This window comes from Nicotiana sylvestris, chromosome 9 (genome assembly GCF_000393655.2).
Source record: "Nicotiana sylvestris chromosome 9, ASM39365v2, whole genome shotgun sequence".
In the NCBI taxonomy this organism is placed as follows: Eukaryota; Viridiplantae; Streptophyta; class Magnoliopsida; order Solanales; family Solanaceae; genus Nicotiana; species Nicotiana sylvestris.
Window position 1 is genome coordinate 71,812,781 of NC_091065.1, and position 19,248 is coordinate 71,832,028.

At 35.7% G+C, this 19,248-nt stretch overlaps 1 protein-coding gene across 1 annotated transcript; it reads left to right on the forward strand.

Annotated features, from left to right (window-relative positions):
- The first annotated feature begins 705 nt into the window (after window positions 1-705).
- On the forward strand, window positions 706-8,907 carry LOC104229854 (zinc finger protein GAI-ASSOCIATED FACTOR 1-like). Its single transcript, XM_070157377.1, has 4 exons — window positions 706-1,044; window positions 1,760-2,156; window positions 7,710-7,987; window positions 8,276-8,907. Exons 1-4 carry the CDS (start codon window positions 834-836, stop codon window positions 8,905-8,907), a joined length of 1,518 nt encoding a protein of 505 aa, XP_070013478.1. The 5' UTR covers window positions 706-833.
- The last annotated feature ends 10,341 nt before the right edge of the window (window positions 8,908-19,248 follow it).

Below are 19,248 nucleotides of genomic sequence, written 5' to 3' on the forward strand. Positions count from 1 at the left end.
CCAACAATTAGAACACTCCTTTTTGAATTATGATGCTACGTTAATCATAAGGGAAAATTCAATCAAAACAAGGCGTGACGTAGAACTGAGTATCACTAGTATACTGCTCTTTTTTTTATACAAATATAAGAAGAAGAAAAAATACACACAGAGACACCCTTTGGAAATGAATGCATTTTTCAGTTTTTTCCATTTTCTTAAGTTTTCCTTTCTGGGTGTATTTTAGTCAATTTTTATTCTTTCCCTTAGATTTCTCTTTTGAGCTTGTTTGAGTTTAAATTTTATGCATTGACTAAGTACAAACTATTCACACAATCAGTTCAGCTACAAGATCATTGCAAGTAAATCTGTAATGTTCGTAGAAATTAAATAATGACGACATGCTATCATAAATTATCCAATACTGATTATGCAAAAATATATTTATACTATTAGTGTACGTATATATCCGTGGGAAAGAGGGGGAGGGAGCCATTAGATGGAGGGATAAATATGAAAGCAGGGTAATGAATTATAGTAAAAAAGCAAATTATAGAAAGTTAGGGGCCTTTCCACATCAATTGTCTTTATATCCACACACACACTATATATATTAGTATAAGCCAAAGAAGACAATGGCTCCTAAGTTATTGTAACAGCAGAAATATAGGAGAGAGTTCCCTGGTTTTTGTCTTCCTCTACTCATACCACATTCCTAGATTTAAGTTATTCTCCCAAAGAAACAAATCTCCTTCAACCCCTTTTGCACCAACAACTAAACAAAAAAGTGGGAAACAACAAAGCAAAAATAAACAAAAATCCTTTAACTATATTATAGTACGTGTAGTTTCTAGATGTCAAATATATCAGGAGAAGAAGGCAGTTTCTCTTCAGGGAACACTGGAGATGAAGAAGTTCAGAAACATAATCAAGTAGCTGCAGCCCATTTGAAGACTTCAAATAATATTTCCTCTATTACTAATGGGTCCAGTTCACAATCCCAGCAACAGCAGAATAAGCAACAACCTCTTGCTAAGAAGAAGAGAAACCTTCCGGGAACTCCTGGTAAAACAGCGCTAGCTGTCCCAATTTAATTATTATGTGATGTATTTCGAATTTAATTTGGAGAGTCAAACGAGTTTTCTCCATAGATTACTACTATATTTAACAAATAATGTTTCGATTCTTGAAATTAAGCTAGCTAGTGAGCTTTAGTTAAATTATATATGTTAAGAATATTGAAACTGCATGTTGAATTGTATCCTTAATTTGGTTTCTTTGATCTAATGTGAACGTATAAGTAGAAACGTAGTAACATGTATTACTACAATGAAATTTTTCTGTGCCATGATGGGGGAACCTTTGACTCTAAGCTTGTTTTAAATGGACAAATCCTCAAGTTGCAAAAAGGGTCAATAATTGCTTGATTGGAACTGTGATGAAATGCACTTCTTCCATTTTTTCTTTTTTGGTGACCCACGCACCACTTAGAAAGTTAGATATATATCTAGAGTAGTACACTTCTAATCATTCAAGAAATTTGCTCCTCCTAGACTCTAGTACTTGTTGACTGTGAATATCTGAATTGTTGGTTTGTTGTTTAAGAATTCTAAAATTCACTACCATTTGGTCATGAATATCTAAACTGGTTAGGTGTTCAGAATTTTTAGAATCCAGTACTTCTTGGTCGTGAATATTTAAATCGGTTGTTTGATGTTCAAGGATATAAATATTCTATAATTAATCACCACGTGTCTAATTGTGGATTCTCTTATTGTAGATCCAAATGCAGAAGTCATCGGCCTATCACCAACAACTCTCATGGCGACGAACAGATTCGTGTGTGAGATTTGCAACAAGGGATTTCAGAGGGACCAAAACTTGCAGTTGCATAGGAGGGGACATAATCTCCCTTGGAAGCTTAGGCAAAGAACTACAACTGAAGTGAGGAAGCGCGTTTACATATGTCCAGAGCCAACTTGCGTTCACCACGATCCGGCTCGTGCTTTGGGTGATCTTACTGGAATTAAAAAACATTATAGCCGTAAACATGGAGAAAAGAAATGGAAATGTGATAAATGTTCCAAAAAATATGCCGTGCAATCTGACTGGAAGGCTCATCAGAAGACTTGTGGGACAAGAGAATACAAATGTGACTGCGGTACCATTTTCTCCAGGTTAGTTTGTGTTCTCATAATATTTTCAGTCCTTTCTTCTAGAGAAGAAAATAAATTCACATACATACTTATGAAATAAAACGGACTGCATATCCAAGACTGAATCAAAGGGATGAGATCCGATTCAATTCTGTGATTAAATCAAATTCTTCCCTTTGTCAGTTTACCTGTTGCGGAAGCCAAATGTATAGAGTGTGAATAAGTCACAACTACTATACCAAAAATTATGACAGCCACCAAATAATAAATAAGACAATAAAGCAACAATAAAGGGAACACCAGAATTTACGAGGTTCGGCTAATTTTGCCTACTCCTCGGAGACAACCAAATATTTTATTCCACTCCAAAAATACAAGTGAAATAATACTAAAGAGAGAAGATACAAATGACTTAAACAGATGAGAAGGCAAATGAGAGGTGTGTTTAAATCCTAAACATTATGCCTTCTTTTATAGGGGGAAAATCCCCCCAAAATTCAAGAGCCCACCGATGTGGGACAAATTTGCCAAACTTCAACAAATCTCCACCTTGGCAAAATTCCACATCTTCAATTTTCTCTCAATAACAAATTTTGATTGTGTCTTCATCTTTAATCTTCAGTTTTCAACAATGTTGATCAAATCCAAACAATGTTGAAACTTGACCGCAGTCACCACCTTTGTCAGCATATCAGCAGGATTCTCTGTAGTATGAATTTTCTTCACCGTGACTCCACCTTCTTCTATGATTTCTCGTACGAAATGATACCGAACATCAATGTGCTTCGTCCTTGCATGATACACTTGGTTCTTCGCTAATTGAATAGCACTTTGACTATCACAAAAAATTGTGATACCTTTTTGTTCAACACCAAGCTCCTTTAGCAATCCTTGAAGCCAAATTGCCTCTTTCACAGCCTCTGTAATAGCCATGTACTCTGCCTCTGTTGTAGACAAAGCAACTGTTGACTGCAAAGTAGACTTCCAACTAACTGGTGCCTTTGCAAAAGTAAACACATAACCAGTAGTTGATCTTCGTTTGTCCAGATCACCCGCAAAATCTGAGTCACAATATCCAACGACAGACTGATTGTCTTCCTGCTCAAAAACTAACCCGACATCTACAGTATTATGAATATACCGTAGAATCCACTTCACAGCTTGCCAATGCTCCTTCCCTGGATTGTGCATATATCTGCTAATAACTCCAACAGCTTGTGAAATGTCAGGCCTTGTGCAAACCATTGCATACATCAAGCTACCAACAGCATTTGCGTATGGTACCTTTGACATATACTTTCGTTCAGCTTCATCCATTGGCGACATAGTAGTACTTAGCTTAAAATGGGAAGCAAGTGGAGTACTAACTGGCTTAGTCTTGTCATCTATGCCAAAACGTTGAAGTACTCTCTTCAAATATTCCTTTTGAGATAAACAGAGTTTCTTTGAACGTCTATCTCTAATTATCTCCATGCCAAGAATTTTCTTTGCCTCACCCAAATCCTTCATCTCGAACTCCTTCTTCAGTTGAATCTTCAACTTATCAATTTCTTCCAAATTCTTGGAAGCTATCAACATATCATCAACATATAGGAGAAGATATACAAAGGAACCATCTTTAAGCTTGTGCAAATACACACAATGATCGTATTTGCTTCTCTTGTACCCTTGCCGCAACATAAACTCGTCAAATCGCTTGTACCATTGTCTAGAAGATTGTTTCAATCCGTACAACGATTTTTCAAGTTTGCACACCATATTTTCTTTTCCAGCAACTTTGAATCCTTCTGGCTGAGTCATGTAGATTTCCTCCTCCAAGTTTCCATGTAAAAACGCAGTTTTTACATCCATCTGAACTAGTTCCAAATCCAATTGTGCTACCAAAGCCAACATAATTCTAATGGAGGAATGTTTTACAACTGGAGAAAACACTTCATTGTAATCAATTCCCTCCTTTTGAGCATATCCTTTGGCCACCAATCTTGCTTTGTAGCGAACATCTACTTGGTTAGGAAATCCTTCTTTCTTTGCAAATACCCATTTGCACCCAATTGCTTTCTTTCCCTTCGGGAGATTGGCCAATCTCCATGTATGATTCTGATGAAGGGACTGTATTTCATCATTCATGGCAATCCTCCACTTATCTTCTTCTGAACTTTGGACAGCATCTTTATAAGTGGTAGGAACATCATCAGCTACAATTGAGGTTGCACAAGCAACTGTCTCTATGAGACGAACAGGTTTCGTTATTGTTCTTTTTGGCCTGCTGGTTGCTATTGATTCAAGTTGTTGTTGAGGTTCCTGAGTTGGAATCTCCTCTACTGGCTCTCCTTCCAGAGGGTAATCTTCATTTGTTTCCTCCTCTGCTTCTTGTGTAGGAAAAATAAATTTTCCCTCAAGCTCCACCTGCTTAGAAGCACCTTCATTTTGTTTGGTATCTTCTGTTACCTTATTTACCATAGCAGATTCATCAAAGGTAACATCCCTGCTGAATATTACTTTCTTTGTCATAGGACACCATAAGCGATATCCTTTGACTCCAGAAGTAATTCCCATAAAAATAGCCTTCTTTGCCCTTGGATCCAATTTTGACTCCGTCACATGATAATATGCAGTTGAGCCAAACACGTGCAAAGAGTTATAATCTACAGCAGGTTTTCCATACCATTTTTCAAATGGTGTCTTGCCATCAATAGCAGCAGATGGTAGACGATTAATGAGGTGGCATGCATATGTAATTGCCTCAGCCCAAAATTCTTTGCCCAAGCCAGCATTGGACAACATACACCGTACCTTCTCCAGCAAGGTCCGGTTCATACGTTCTGCCACTCCATTCTGTTGTGGTGTATGTCTAACAGTGAAGTGTCGGACGATGCCATCATTTTCACAGACCTTATTGAAATGATCATTTTTGTATTCACCTCCATTGTCTGTGCGAATACACTTGATCCTCTTGCCTGTTTGATTCTCCACCATCGTCTTCCATTTGAGAAAAATTCCCAACACTTCATCTTTGCTCTTCATTGTATACACCCATACTCTTCGGGAAAAATCATCAACAAAGGTTACAAAATAGTGCTTCCCACCCAATGAAGGTGTTTTGGAAGGACCCCAAACATCAGAGTGTACATAATCCAAAATGCCTTTAGTATTATGGATCGCTGTACCAAATTTAACCCTTGTCTGTTTCCCTTTGACACAATGCTCACAAAACTCCAAGTTGCAAGCCTTTACTCCTTTTAACAATCCTTGATCTGATAGAGTTTTCAAGGATTTTCCTCCAGCATGTCCCAAGCGCATGTGCCATAGCTTGGTTGCTTCTGCTTCTTTGTCATCACTGGATGTCACTGTCGCTGTCCCAATAACTGTACTGCCACGATAGCGGTACATATTATTATTCTTCCGATTAGCCTTCATTACCACTAGTGCACCGGAGCATACTCTCATCACTCCATTTTCTGCAATGATTTTGAACCCTTTTGATTCTAGGGCTCCCACAGAGATGAGATTCTTCTTCAAATCCGGTACATATCGAACATCTGTCAATGTTCTGATCATTCCATCATGGTTCCTTAATCGTATTGAACCAATGCCATATGAGGTAAGAGGGTTGTTATCCGCTGTGTGGACGACTCCATATTCTCCTTCTTGAAATTCCACGAACCAGTCCTTGTTGGGACACATATGATAGCTACAAGCCGAGTCCATCAACCATATGTCTGATGATGTTGATGACTCTGTTGTAACTAATGAGAAGTCTGAATCATCACAATCAGCTACATTTGAATCCATAATAGCCTTTCCATTGTTATGTTTGGCCTTATTCTTCAACTTCGGACAGTCTTTCTTCCAGTGCCCTTTTTCTCGACAAAAGGCACATTCATCTTTACTGGGTCTGGATCTTGACTTGGATCTTCCCTTCTTTGTCCTCGTTTGATTTTGAGGACGACCCCTCACAAACAGTGCTTCTCCTTCTCCGCCCTTCTGTTTTTCTCGCTTTCTTTGTTCATAGCTGTACAAAGCCGAACAAACTTCTCTGAGAGAAACTTCGTCATTTCCATGGAGTAGAGTAGTTTCAAGGTGCTCGTACTCATCAGGAAGTGACGCCAACAACATTAAGGCCAAGTCACCATCATCATAAGTTGTATCCATATTTTGCAAATCTGTGACCAACTTATTGAAACTGGTGATATGTTCATTCATCGTGGTACCAGGAACATAGGTGAAGTGAAACAGTCTCTTCTTCATGTACAATTTATTTTGACTGTTTTTCTTCAAAAATTTATCCTCCAGTGCTTTCCATAATTTACTTGCAGAAGTTTCCTTTGTGTATGGATATTTCTGCTCTCTAGCAAGGTAGGATCGAATAGTACCGCAAGCAACACGGTTGATAATTCTCCAATCTTCTTCTCCAATAACATCTGGTTTCTTTTCTTCAATGGCCAGATCTAGCCCTTGTTGAAAAAGGACATCTAGAACCTCGCCTTGCCACATCCCAAAATGTCCGGACCCGTCAAATATTTCGACCGCAAATTTCGCATTTGACACAATTCTTGTCATAAGCGAAGATGCCAATGATGACGTGTTGTTGACACTTGATGTAGATTCTTCTTGTTTATTGTCTCCCATATTTGACACAAATATTATTTAATAGCTGACGACACAAATCAAGATTATTTCCTTTCTGATGTAGAAGATCAGACTAAGCTGCAACTACAGAGCATACTCAGACAGAACCTTGACTCAGTTACCAAGATAAATCTTTTCTGATGTGGAAGATCAGACTATGCTGCAACCACAGAGCATACTTAGACAGTACCTTGGCTCTGATACCAATTGTTGCGGAAGCCAAATGTATAGAGTGTGAATAAGTCACAACTACTATACCAAAAATTATGACAGCCACCAAATAATAAATAAGACAATAAAGCAACAATAAAGGGAACACCAGAATTTACGAGGTTCGGCTAATTTTGCCTACTCCTCGGAGACAACCAAATATTTTATTCCACTCCAAAAATACAAGTGAAATAATACTAAAGAGAGAAGATACAAATGCCTTAAACAGATGAGAAGGCAAATGAGAGGTGTGTTTAAATCCTAAACATTAGGCCTTCTTTTATAGGGGGAAAATCCCCCCAAAATTCAAGAGCCCACCGATGTGGGACAAATTTGCCAAACTTCAACATTACCCACTATAACTGACTGTCACGTCCAAATTACCTACTACCTAGCTAGCTACACGGTTTTGGTTCAAAGAAAATATGGTGTATTTATTCCTATATATACAGAATCGATTAATGATCTTTAGATTTTGAAAAATACTTTTGAAAGAATTTAAGTTCTATTATTGACGGTATAAAAAGTTTCGAAAATCAAGTTATTATAAGATTACAGATAACTTTTGTATAATAAAATTGATGACCTGCTATAATAAGTTAAGCTACATTGATCATACATAAAATATTATACTATTGGCGTATAACTTAAATTCATTTCGGAACATTAGATTTGAGGTAGTTGTTTTGGTGACACTTGTTTAATTAATGATATCGGAGGTTCATTGATGTGCAGGAGGGACAGCTTTATCACACATAGAGCTTTCTGTGATGCATTGGCTGAAGAAAACAACAAAGTGAACCAAGGTCTAATACACAATAATATGGAACCCAATTTGCAAAGTGGCCAAATGCTTGGCCTCACGTCATCAAATGCCTCCTTGGGGATATCCGACTTCAACAACTTTGATCCCAAAACCCCACTAAAATCACTCCCTCAGGAACTTCTTCCCATTCCATTCAAGTCCATGAACAATAATATGGCTGCAGGTGGCATGTTCTCGACCACTTCAGGTAGTTAAACCGTACATATGACCATCTCATTTAAAAGTTTAGGGGAAAAATGTATTTTTATCTATGAAATCTTTACACAAGTCACTATTTACATAGATACACATTGACTATACACATATTATATATACGACAGTTATTTTTAGTTTAAATGGTTGCGCAGACGGCTATATATTTAGGTTAATTCTTCACTATTCTTTTGTTTTTCTTAACTTGTATACATAAATTATATATTGATTATTATAGACAAATAACCGACTGAATTTACTATTTATTTATTTAACAACACAGGTAACCTTTTTGGTAGCCCAAGAAGTGTAGCGTCATCATCTTCAGGACTTCAATCAAATTTCAACTATCTCCAAGACAGTAGTAAAAATGGAGCTCCAATGTCAGCGACAGCGCTTTTGCAAAAAGCGGCCCAAATGGGGGCAACTGCTAGTAGTAGTATTAATTCCCCTATGATGCAAAAAAGCTTCGCGACAAGTGCAATGGCTGGTCCTTATGTTAGCCCCTCACTCTATGAGAATTTCCAAACACAACCAGATAATAATACTAACAATCATCAGCTAAATTTAGCAGCAGTTATGAATGACATGGGAATGTACAGTGGGATACTAATGAGCAATGATCATCAAAACATTAATACAGAACATGATCAAGAGAATACCAATACAAATGATAGCTCTAGTGTCAGGAACCAAAGTACAGTGTTAGGACACAATGGAAATAATGACATGTTGACAGTTGATTTCTTAGGAGTTGGAGGATCCTCAAGGCCACCAAGTTTGCACGAGCAACAAAGTTTGGAAGCAGCTATAAATCAACAAAGGATGCAGGCTAGTGCTATAAATCCTTTCCATCAACAGAATATTTCACATGGAAATAATTCTGCTATGGAAAATCCCATATGGGATATTTGAGGATAATTAAGAATCAAATGTTACATCTAGGGATGGCACGTACTCAACAAGGAAAAATCTTATTGGCATTTAATTTGGTGTTATACCAAATCAATAATTGCAAGACATGAATTTTATATATTCTTAATGGTTAAATAATCAACGAATTTCTTCACTTTAATATTTAAATTTTAAGATTAAATTATTTGATTTGGTATAGACACCGAGTGAGAATAACCATTTTTCTCAACTTTAATTGTTAAGATATGACTTTTCGTAAATAAATTAAGGACGTGCATGCATTGAAGAAAACAAGCTAGATATATATATATTTCCCTTCCTTGTAGTTGTTTTCCATAATGAGGGATATCTCTCTTGCTCCTTAAACAATCTAAAAACGCAGAAAAGGAGGGGTGAGGGGATGAACCCTTTCCTTGGTCACTTCTCGCACAACCTTCTGAGCTGAAGCGTTAAGAATATTCGACGGGACAAAATAGTTTTAGCGGGTGGCTGGGGGAGAGGCGGATTTATAGGGTAGCTTATACGTGAACATGTGATCTCTTCGCCAACCTAGATATTTTATATATATATATTTTCTAAAATTAATCTAATATTATATTTTCGAATTTAAGTTTTAATTATTCCTTTTTCAGTTTCGGTCAATGCATGGACCTCGTTGGTGTAGATATTAATTTAATGGACATTGACCTACCTATTCTAGTAATAACCATATATATAGTGGGTGCCGATCTGCCTTATTTTCTTTATTGGTTCCTCTCTTGATTTTGATTGCTACTCCATTGACTAGTATATATATTGTATGACAATAATGATTTCTCAATATTCATCACTATAATGATTGCATCTTAATTAATATAGCTAGTTGCACGCATTTACATGGACTTTTAATACTCCATCCATCTCACCAAAATGAATCTGATTAGCGTGTGCACTTGAAAGGATAAAGTTAAAGAATATTTACAATTTTGAATTTGGTAAAATCATTTTAATAGGTATTTTACCTTTGAATTGCTTGAAAAATTAAACTACTTAGTGTACGATATGTTCATGAATGGGAAATCAATTAATGCAATATTTGATATGCTGCAGGACTTGTGAACAATTTAACAAGACAGATGGAATGAGACAATCCCAAAGTTATGCCCCTACCTTACAGAATTTGAAAACAAGGTAAGATTCGTCCATTTGGTAAAACTTGTCAATAATTGAGTGAATACCCTAAAACCCTCCTAAACTAACATGTTATTGTATTATGTTATCACGTGTCCCTAAAACCTCCCTTAATTAACTATATCCCCTTATATATTTAAAAAACCCTTATCGTTTTTTTAATGAAATATATAAGGTAACTCGCCAAAAGGCTTGTGGGAGATGAAATTGTACGTAAAAATGGCCCAAATTGGTTGTCTTTAATGGTTAATTACGGTTACCCTCTTTAAAAAATTTAATTTTTCTATTTTTCCTCTATTTTCTTTGTATTCTAGCCTTATTCTTCATTTATATATATATATATAGTTCTTTTTCCTTTATTCTTGTGGGTTTCATCTCGAAAAAATTTCTTCTCTTGTTTCTTCTGAATTTATCTTTCTTCTTCATTTAGGTTTTCTTCTTTCAACATTATTTAGTCCATCAAAAGCCCATAACTTTTATCAAGCCCTAATTTTTTTATTCCAAATCTCGTATTAAACTAAAATTTCTAGTGAAAATGAAGGTTAATGAAAAAATTCAATGTTTAATCGAAGTTTAATGATGAAAACCACGATTGAGACATGGTGTATTGGAGGAGATGGAAGAGATTTTTTTATTTTATTTTTTACAAATGACTATGTGTTTGTCCCTTTACCTTCTTTCTTTGGTTTTTTAACCCCTCAAACATTTACCCATTTAATTATTTTTTATTATTAGTTAAAATTCTTAATTAAATGGATATATTAGATTAGGTGAGTAAATAGAAGGGTGTATCACATTCACCACTTAAAAATTGACAAGAAAATTTTAATATATATAGGTGTATATAGTTGTCACGACCCGGAACTTCCGCTGTCGGAACTGTGATGGCGCCTAACATTTCACTTGCTAGGCAAGCCAACGTTAGAGAATCATTAAGCCAATTCTTATACATTTCAGCAATTAACAACAACTAAGCTACACCGAGTTAAAATAAATGCGAAAGTTTATAAAAGCCTCAATATGTACAACTACCCGGATCTGGAATCACAATTCACGAACTTCTAAGATTCACTACAAGTAAATATCTTAAAGAAATATAACTGCTTTCGAAATGAAAGAAACAGTTAAATGAAATGTCTAGAAGGGGACTTCAGGGTATGTGGAAGCTAGCAGATCTACCTTGGGTCTCCTATCGGATGAATCCAGCAGCTAATCTCACGATCAGCTCAGGCCAGTACCAAAATCTGCACAGGTAGTGCAAAGTGCAGTATCAATACAACCGACCCCATGTACTGGTAAGTGTTGAGCCTAACCTCGGCGAAGTAATGACGAGGCTAAGACAAGACACTCACAAATAAACATGTGCAATTTAACAGTATATGTACAAAGATAACGGTAAATAAAAGCTAGACAGGTAATATCGGGAGGGGGACATGCTGAGGGGATCACAAGATAAAGAATCACAGCAGTAATAAGAACTTGGTCATCCAATATACCTTAAACAGATAGGAACAAATAAACACAGTAAAGGGAAGTACACGGCATCACCCTTCGTGCATTAATTCTCTCACAATATGGCACGACATCACCCTTCGTGCATTAACACTTACATAACATGGCACGACATCACCCTTCGTGCATTAACACTCTCCCTCACCAAAATAATGAACAATGACAACAAGGAGATGGAAACAATAAGAACAAGTCTTACTTCAACATTTGGTTCCACAATATCAACCTCAACTTTGAATCAATACTCAATTATCACCAAAGTCCGTAAACATGATAAGAACGATCAACATAATGATTAACTAGTCTAAGCATGGACAATATGATCACGGAAAGCAATAATTACATGAATAAGACCCACTCACGTGCTATGACTTAACAACAACGCATAGGTACTCGTCACATCACCTATACGTTGTAACCAACATTCAAACACGTAGAAAATAGGCAAATAAGACCTAATCCCTCAAGCCAAGGTTAACCACGACACTTACCTCGCTCCAACAGCCAAACTCAAAGCTCAGACATGGCTTTTCCTCTTAACGAGCCTCCGAACCAGTAGAATCTAGCATATTACCAACAAAATGATTCAAATTAAACCTTAGAAACTACCCACGATTGCAAAGGATTCAATTTAGGCCATTATTGAAAAAGTCAACAAAAGTCAATATCCGGGCTCACCTGGTCCAAACCCAAAATTCGGACCAAAACCTGATTATTCATTGACCCCGAGCTCGGATATACAATTGGTTTTAGAATCCGGTCTCAATTTGAGGTCTAAATACCCAATTTTCGAAACCCCTAGTTTCTACCCAAAAATCCTCAATTCTACCATGAAAACCTTAGATTTAGGTTGAAATCATGCGAAATATAGTGAAAGATTGAAAAGAGAAAGGTTAGAATCACTTACCAATGATTTGGGGAAGAAGGAGTCTTTGAAAAATCGCCTCTTATGTTTCTAGGTTTGAAATTTTGAAGAATGGGAGAAAAATCGTCTAAGTCATCTTTTGTTCAGCTGCAGGTATCACATTGGTGACCTGGGGTTTGCAAATGCGACATTATGCGAAAGGGGTCCTAGGCCTACAGTCATCACAAATGCGAACGAGTGTTCGCAAATGCGAGTAGGAGAGGATCGCAAATATGACCTAAACTTTGCAAATGCGAAGGTCCATCCCACTGCTTGCACATGCGAGGCTTGCATTTGCGAGCCAGATCTTGCAAATGCGAAATCTGCAGGTTTGATGTACACTAGCTATGATTTCTAAGTTCTATTCACTCCGTAGCCTATTTGAAACTCACCCGAGTCCTCGAGGCTCCAAACCAACTATGCACACAAGTCTAAAAATATCATACAAACTTGTTCGCTCGATCAAAACACCAAAATACCACCTAAAACTACGAATTGAACACCAAATCAAATGAAATTTTCAAGAAAGCTTTGAAACTTCTAATTTCTCAACCGGTCGTCTGAATCACGTCAAACAAACTCTATTTCTCACCAAATTGCACAGACAAGCCATAAATATTATATTGGACCTGTACCGGACTCCAAAACTAAAATACGAACCCGTATTAACAAGGCTAAACATAAATCAATTCTTAAAATCATTAAACTTTCAAACTTTTAATTTTTAACAAAAAAACATAACTCGAGCTAGAGACCTCCGAATTCGACTCCGGGCATACGCTCAGGTCCCATATTTTAATATGGATCCACCGGGACCGTCAAAATACGGGTCCGGATTCATTTACCCAAAATTATTGACCAAAGTCAATTAATATTAACTTTTAAGGCAAAAATTCTTATTTTTATCAGTTTTAGCATATAAGCCTTTCGGGTCAATACCCGGACTACGCACGCAGATCGAGAAAGGCTAAAATAAGATTCTAAAGGCTTGGAAACACAGAGTTAGGTTCTAAAACATAAGATGACCTATCGGGTCATCACAATAGTTAAGGGGAGTTTTAGGGACACGGGATAGTTTAAGTATATAACTGACAAAAACGTAATAGTTTAAGGGATTTCAGGGTATTCACTCTTTAATAAACTATGGAGAATGAAGATAGTATCAAAATATGTATGCCCTCCCAAAACTTGTGAATAAGACTAGATTTACCCATTAAGTAAAACTTATAAATACAATAACAAAATACGCAAAATGAAGATAGTACCAAACTTATGTTTCGTCCAACAAAACTTGTGAACAATTGAACAAACCTAATTTTTATTCTTTCATATATGGTATTGCCGAAGCAATTTTTGCAAAACTTACTTTAACAGAGGCAAAATAATTGTGGGATCACATCATAAAATTTTGGGCAAATATCCTCTAGTCTACCAGATCCCATGTAGACTAAGGTCTTATTTGTTTGCACTTAATGGAGGTCTAAATCTTAATCAATCAGATCTCAGACATTAAGTGTGTTTGTTTTTAAAGTCTGAATCTTAATTATTCAGATCTTAATCGTTAAGTGTGTTTGTTTTTTTCCCTTCATAATCACTTAATGGGTCTGAATAGGTCTGTATGATTAAGATCTATAACAGAGACTTAATTTCATTAAGATGCTATCATCTATATTTATTATTAACTGTCGCAACCGCCTACCATTATCAACTACCACCACCATACTCAATCACCACCACCATCATCCTCAATCATAGTTGTCAGCATTGTCGACTACCACCACCCACCATCCCCACCGCTCCCACCACTATCATTCTCAACGAGAACCAATATTCATCCACCTCAACTACCACAACTAACTACTTCATCACCATCAACAACCATAGCTGGCACTGCCCATCATTATAAACTACCACCACCCACCACCATCTTCCTCAATCACAACTACTACCACCACCCGCCATTATTAACTATCACCACCCACCACCATCATCTCAATCATAATGGCTACCACTACCAATCACCACTAGCTACTACCCTAAACTACCACCATCAACCATCGTTTTTAGTCGGCATTCATAAGCACTACTGTTAGCCATCACAACCAGAAACTATCATATTTTAAAAAACTATATATTTTATTGATGGAATATTAAATTAATTAGTATTTTATTTGAATTTTATGTTTATTAATTTTCAAATAAAGGTAAAGTTTATACATTCAGATGTTAAAAATTAAATAGTCTTAATCATTTAATATTCAAGTTTTATACACATCTTAACATTCAGATGTGTATTCAGATTCATATGTCTTAATCTTAATACACATCTTGATATCATACGTATATTCAGATTCAAACGTCTTAATCTTAAGAAAACAAATGAGGCCTAAATCACCTACTCTATTGTAAGTCTCTAACGAAAAAACTGGATGGAATGACCAATTTTTGAGCCGGTAATTAAAATTTAATCATCGTTTCAAATATAATTTGAAAGTGATTTTTTTTAATGCCAAAAGAATATCTAGGACAAAAATCTTCCTAGCTAAAATACGAAATAACTCTAGCACATCTAATATACAGAGCAATCCTTGGTAGGGAAAAATCCCTGGTAGGCAGTGTTTCCCCTCGAATGGGGTCCTACGCAGTGCGAATTCGAATATAGTTAGGCTCCAATATGGATACCGAACACCGGATGAAAAATCAAAAAAAATATACAGAGCAACTCAACTCATGATGTTGGAGTTCGAAATATTGACAAGTGAAATTCCAGCATAATATGCCTGAGTTCAAAAAGTTTCTGAAGTTCAAAACATTAGGAAGGATTCATGGAGTTTGAACTTAAAAAGGTTTAAATTGCAAAGGATTTCTCATGGAGTTATATGTACGATGAGTAAATAATGATAAATTTTAAAATACCATGAGCGAAACAATGATAAAATATACTCCCTCCATTTCAATTTTCGTGACACTCTTTCCTCTTTAGTCAGTCCCAAAAAGAATGTTGCATTTTCTTATTTAAAATAATTTATCTTTAGAATGCCTACTTTACCCTTAATGAGTTAATCTATGACCACACAAATATCTATAGTTTGTTTTAGACCACAAGCTTCAAAAAAAATTCTTTCTTAAACTTTTTGCTGAGTCAAATATTGTTACAGAAAGTGGAATGAACGGAGTGTAAGTTTTAAAATAGGTATCAAATAGGTGCATGAAATAATATGAAAAGGATTATTTTACCTATGGTATTAAACTCAAGGACAATATCCTGGAGTTTCAACTTCTACATAAAATAATATGTTTGAGAAGTTTTAGCACTGTCTGCCTTTGTGAATTTTGAACACCAATGGTCGTTCATGGAGTTTTTTCGTATTAATTGGAATGATTTTCGTCCAACTTTTTTTCGTGTCAAAAAGTAGTTAAATGTTAATGGCTTTTAAAATAGTGGTTAATATTTTATAAGAGGGACGGTTATACAAACAGTCGGTCGGATTCAAGATTTATTTTTTTCACCCGGTATCAGGGGGAGGATTTGGAGGGGGGGGGGGACGGAAGGGGATTTATCCAAACCCCCTTCATCGAAAAAATTACACTATTTATATATGGATAATTATTTTTATGTATATATGTATAATATGTTGAACCCCTTTGACACAAGCCAAAAGCTTAGCTTAGTGGTCAAGGGGGTTCAAATTTTGTAGAAGGTTGCAGGTTCAATTCCTATTAAGTACAATCTTATTTTTTTCACTTCAGGCTCCTTTTTTTAATTTTAAACAAAATGAAACGACGTTGTTTCCATTCTAATACGTTATTCACCCAAAAACCGTGTCTAATTGAGATTTGGGTTAAAATCTCTCTCTCTCTCTCTCTCTCTTCGTTACTTCATGCCAGTGATCTTATTTGTTTGCCTCGCCGCTATTCTTCTCTCTATTTCCTTGCTGATCGCCGGCGTTTCTTCCGTCATGGCTTCCCAAGTAAGTGTTTTTCTCTTTCTAGTTTTTTTAGAATTTTATTAGTGTTTTATTAACGAATGTTGATTCTTAATTTAGATTAATGACACTTGTTTGTTTTTTCTTGATTATTGATTCTGTAGATTTTAGTACCGTAAATTATTGAGTTTTCTAGTGCATTTGCTTTGATAGACTTATGGAAAATAATTGCTGATTTTTTTTTAGAATTGACATACTTTTGACTCGATCATGGAGGCTTAAAGCTCCTTTGTATATATTTGTTGTTCTTATTAAATACGTGATGTAATTGAGAATGAATCCTAAACTTTTGACGCCATCAAATTCCTTGTTATTGCACCAAATGGGGTTGTTTACTAAAGTTGTGTATCTCATTCTTGGGATCACTGAGATGAACTTGAAGATGATGCCTCGGTTTTCTTGAGTTCTTGAAATCTTTTTGTGAATTACTTGAATATTAGGTTGAGCACTTAAGTTGAGCAAGCTAGTAGTATTATTAGGGAATGATGAAACAAAGTTGTTTGAAGAAAACCATTTGAACTTTTGTGACTTGTTTAATGGATTGAAATTAGCTCTCATGTGTAGTAAATTAAGGTAAGCATCAAGACCATATAATCTCCTTGCTTCTTCATCATAAGCCATAGGATCAATACCTTTACATTGTATTGGAAAAGTAGGTGTTACTTTTACTGAAAAGACTAAAGAAAATTGGTCTAAACTAAAGAAAATTAAGGTGACATTAGACTAAAGAAAATTAAGATGATGCTAAACTAAAGAAAATTGAGTTTTGGAACAATGTTTACTTCTATTTGAATTATTTTGTAAATTTGCAGATTTATTAGTTTATGTTGAAGCTAACCCTTCTTTAAGCTTAGTTCAATACAAAATTCATATAATGACTTTTTTAACTATATTCCTACTTTATAATTCAGTCTCAAAATTCAGTGAAAAGATATTTTATCAAAGCACCAAAACCAAATTTGACTTCTAATACTTAAAAAAGATCAACCATTAAGAAGTACCATCTTTTGATGAATTTGATTTAAATTCTTTAAAGTTTGACCCGGGGGAAAGAACTCAAATTTTGGACTTCCATCCAAATCATCGCGATATTATTAGAAGAGAATACCTTTGACTGGTCCTTTCCAACCCCGTCTTCATAACTTTTCTAAAACAAATTTATCTGAATTAATGTGTCGATTTAATCCTAAATGGTTTGATGATGAATATCATAATTGGTTGGAGTACAGTGTAAGTATAGATACAACATAGTATTTGTATTGTTATCTATTTAAAGATAATAATATTCATCAAGGTGGAGGTGATGTATTTTCAAGTAAAGGGTTTAAGAGCTGGCATAAAAGAAATGTTTTGATAAACATATTGGTAGGTCGAGTAGCATTCACAATCACTCAAAAAAGAAATGTCAAGATTTGCGGCAACAACAGTCTATTCAATTTTCATTTGAGAGGCAATTTAATCAACTTAAGCATGAGTATTAGGTTGGCTTATCTGCTTCAGCTAATGTAGTAAGACTTCATGTAACTCACGGATTAGCATTTCGAGGTCATGATTAATATAAGTGATCACTTAGTAGGGGTAACTTTCTTCAAATTCTCTCATGATATGCCAAAGTGTGTGATAACATTCGTGATTATGTACTGAAACATGCTCCTCAAAATGATCAAATGACTTCTCCAATGATTCAAAAAGACATTGTTACTACATGTAAGATAGAAAAAACTAAATCTATCATTGAGGAACTAAGTGGTGATTATTTTGCCTTGCTAGTTGATGAATCTTTTGATACGTCACACAAGGAGCAAATGACTGGTGTCTTACAATATGTTGATAGAATGGGACTTGTGATGGAGTGACTTATTGATGTTGCTCATGTTCAAAATACTAGTTGATAGAATATATGGGTCCACCAAATTTTATAAAAAATCAGGTTCTCTATCAGGTTCGACAATTATACACACAGAGAATAGAAGTTAAATGACAGAAGAAATTTACGTGGAAAATTTCCAGCTCAAACGGGATTAAAAATAACGACCTACCTTTGTAGGATTTCAACTTCACTACTGAGCAACTTTTAGATTATAACTTATGCAATCTAGGAATTAAACTCTTAATCCCTCATTAACTTGTAATACACCTATTACAAGCCACTTTGCAATAACTCTATTACGAAGACTTTAAAACTTGATTAACTCTAGCCAAGACTTAAACACGCAGGTTTAAGGTTTACAAAGATGTTCCTATAAAGTGCTTCTAAATAAGCTGGATAGGAATTACAATTTGAAGAACTATTAAAAAGTTACAACTCAACTAAGGACACACAATAACTCGACGTGGTAATTGGTCCGTAGTTGCTTTGTTCTTTGTTATTGAGGCACTTGAAACTTGTTAGCTGAATAGTCACATGAATGAGCTTGAGTAAGATCTCTAAGTGTTCAAGTATTTTGTTTTACCTCCCTTAAATGCATATATATATGTGTGACCTCACTTCCAATGATGCAAGCAAGGTGAGTAAGAAGTCTTCTCTGGAAAGTTGGTTGCAACGTTCTGCACAGTAGCGTGTGCAGGCAGCAACTTTCCAGCTGCAGAGTTGACTTCGTACAGTCTCCTCGGGAACTGATAGGGACCTAGTCCCTCAGTTGTTCCTTCCACTCTGAGGAGTTGAATCATATTCCGCGCTGAGTCCCAATCTGGAATCTTGTGAACTTGAGGTCTTGTAAATGTGTAACAGGTTCCTTATCTGGTTCTGGATAATAAGTTTGTTAGATC

Bases quoted from the DNA above. Each gene is read 5' to 3' on its own strand.
- LOC104229854 (XM_070157377.1), top strand. From the start codon at position 834: ATGTCAAATATATCAGGAGAAGAAGGCAGTTTCTCTTCAGGGAACACT. The intron at 1,045-1,759 runs GTAAAACAGCGC...CTCTTATTGTAG, and splicing joins AAACCTTCCGGGAACTCCTG to ATCCAAATGCAGAAGTCATC. The intron at 2,157-7,709 runs GTTAGTTTGTGT...ATTGATGTGCAG, and splicing joins TGCGGTACCATTTTCTCCAG to GAGGGACAGCTTTATCACAC.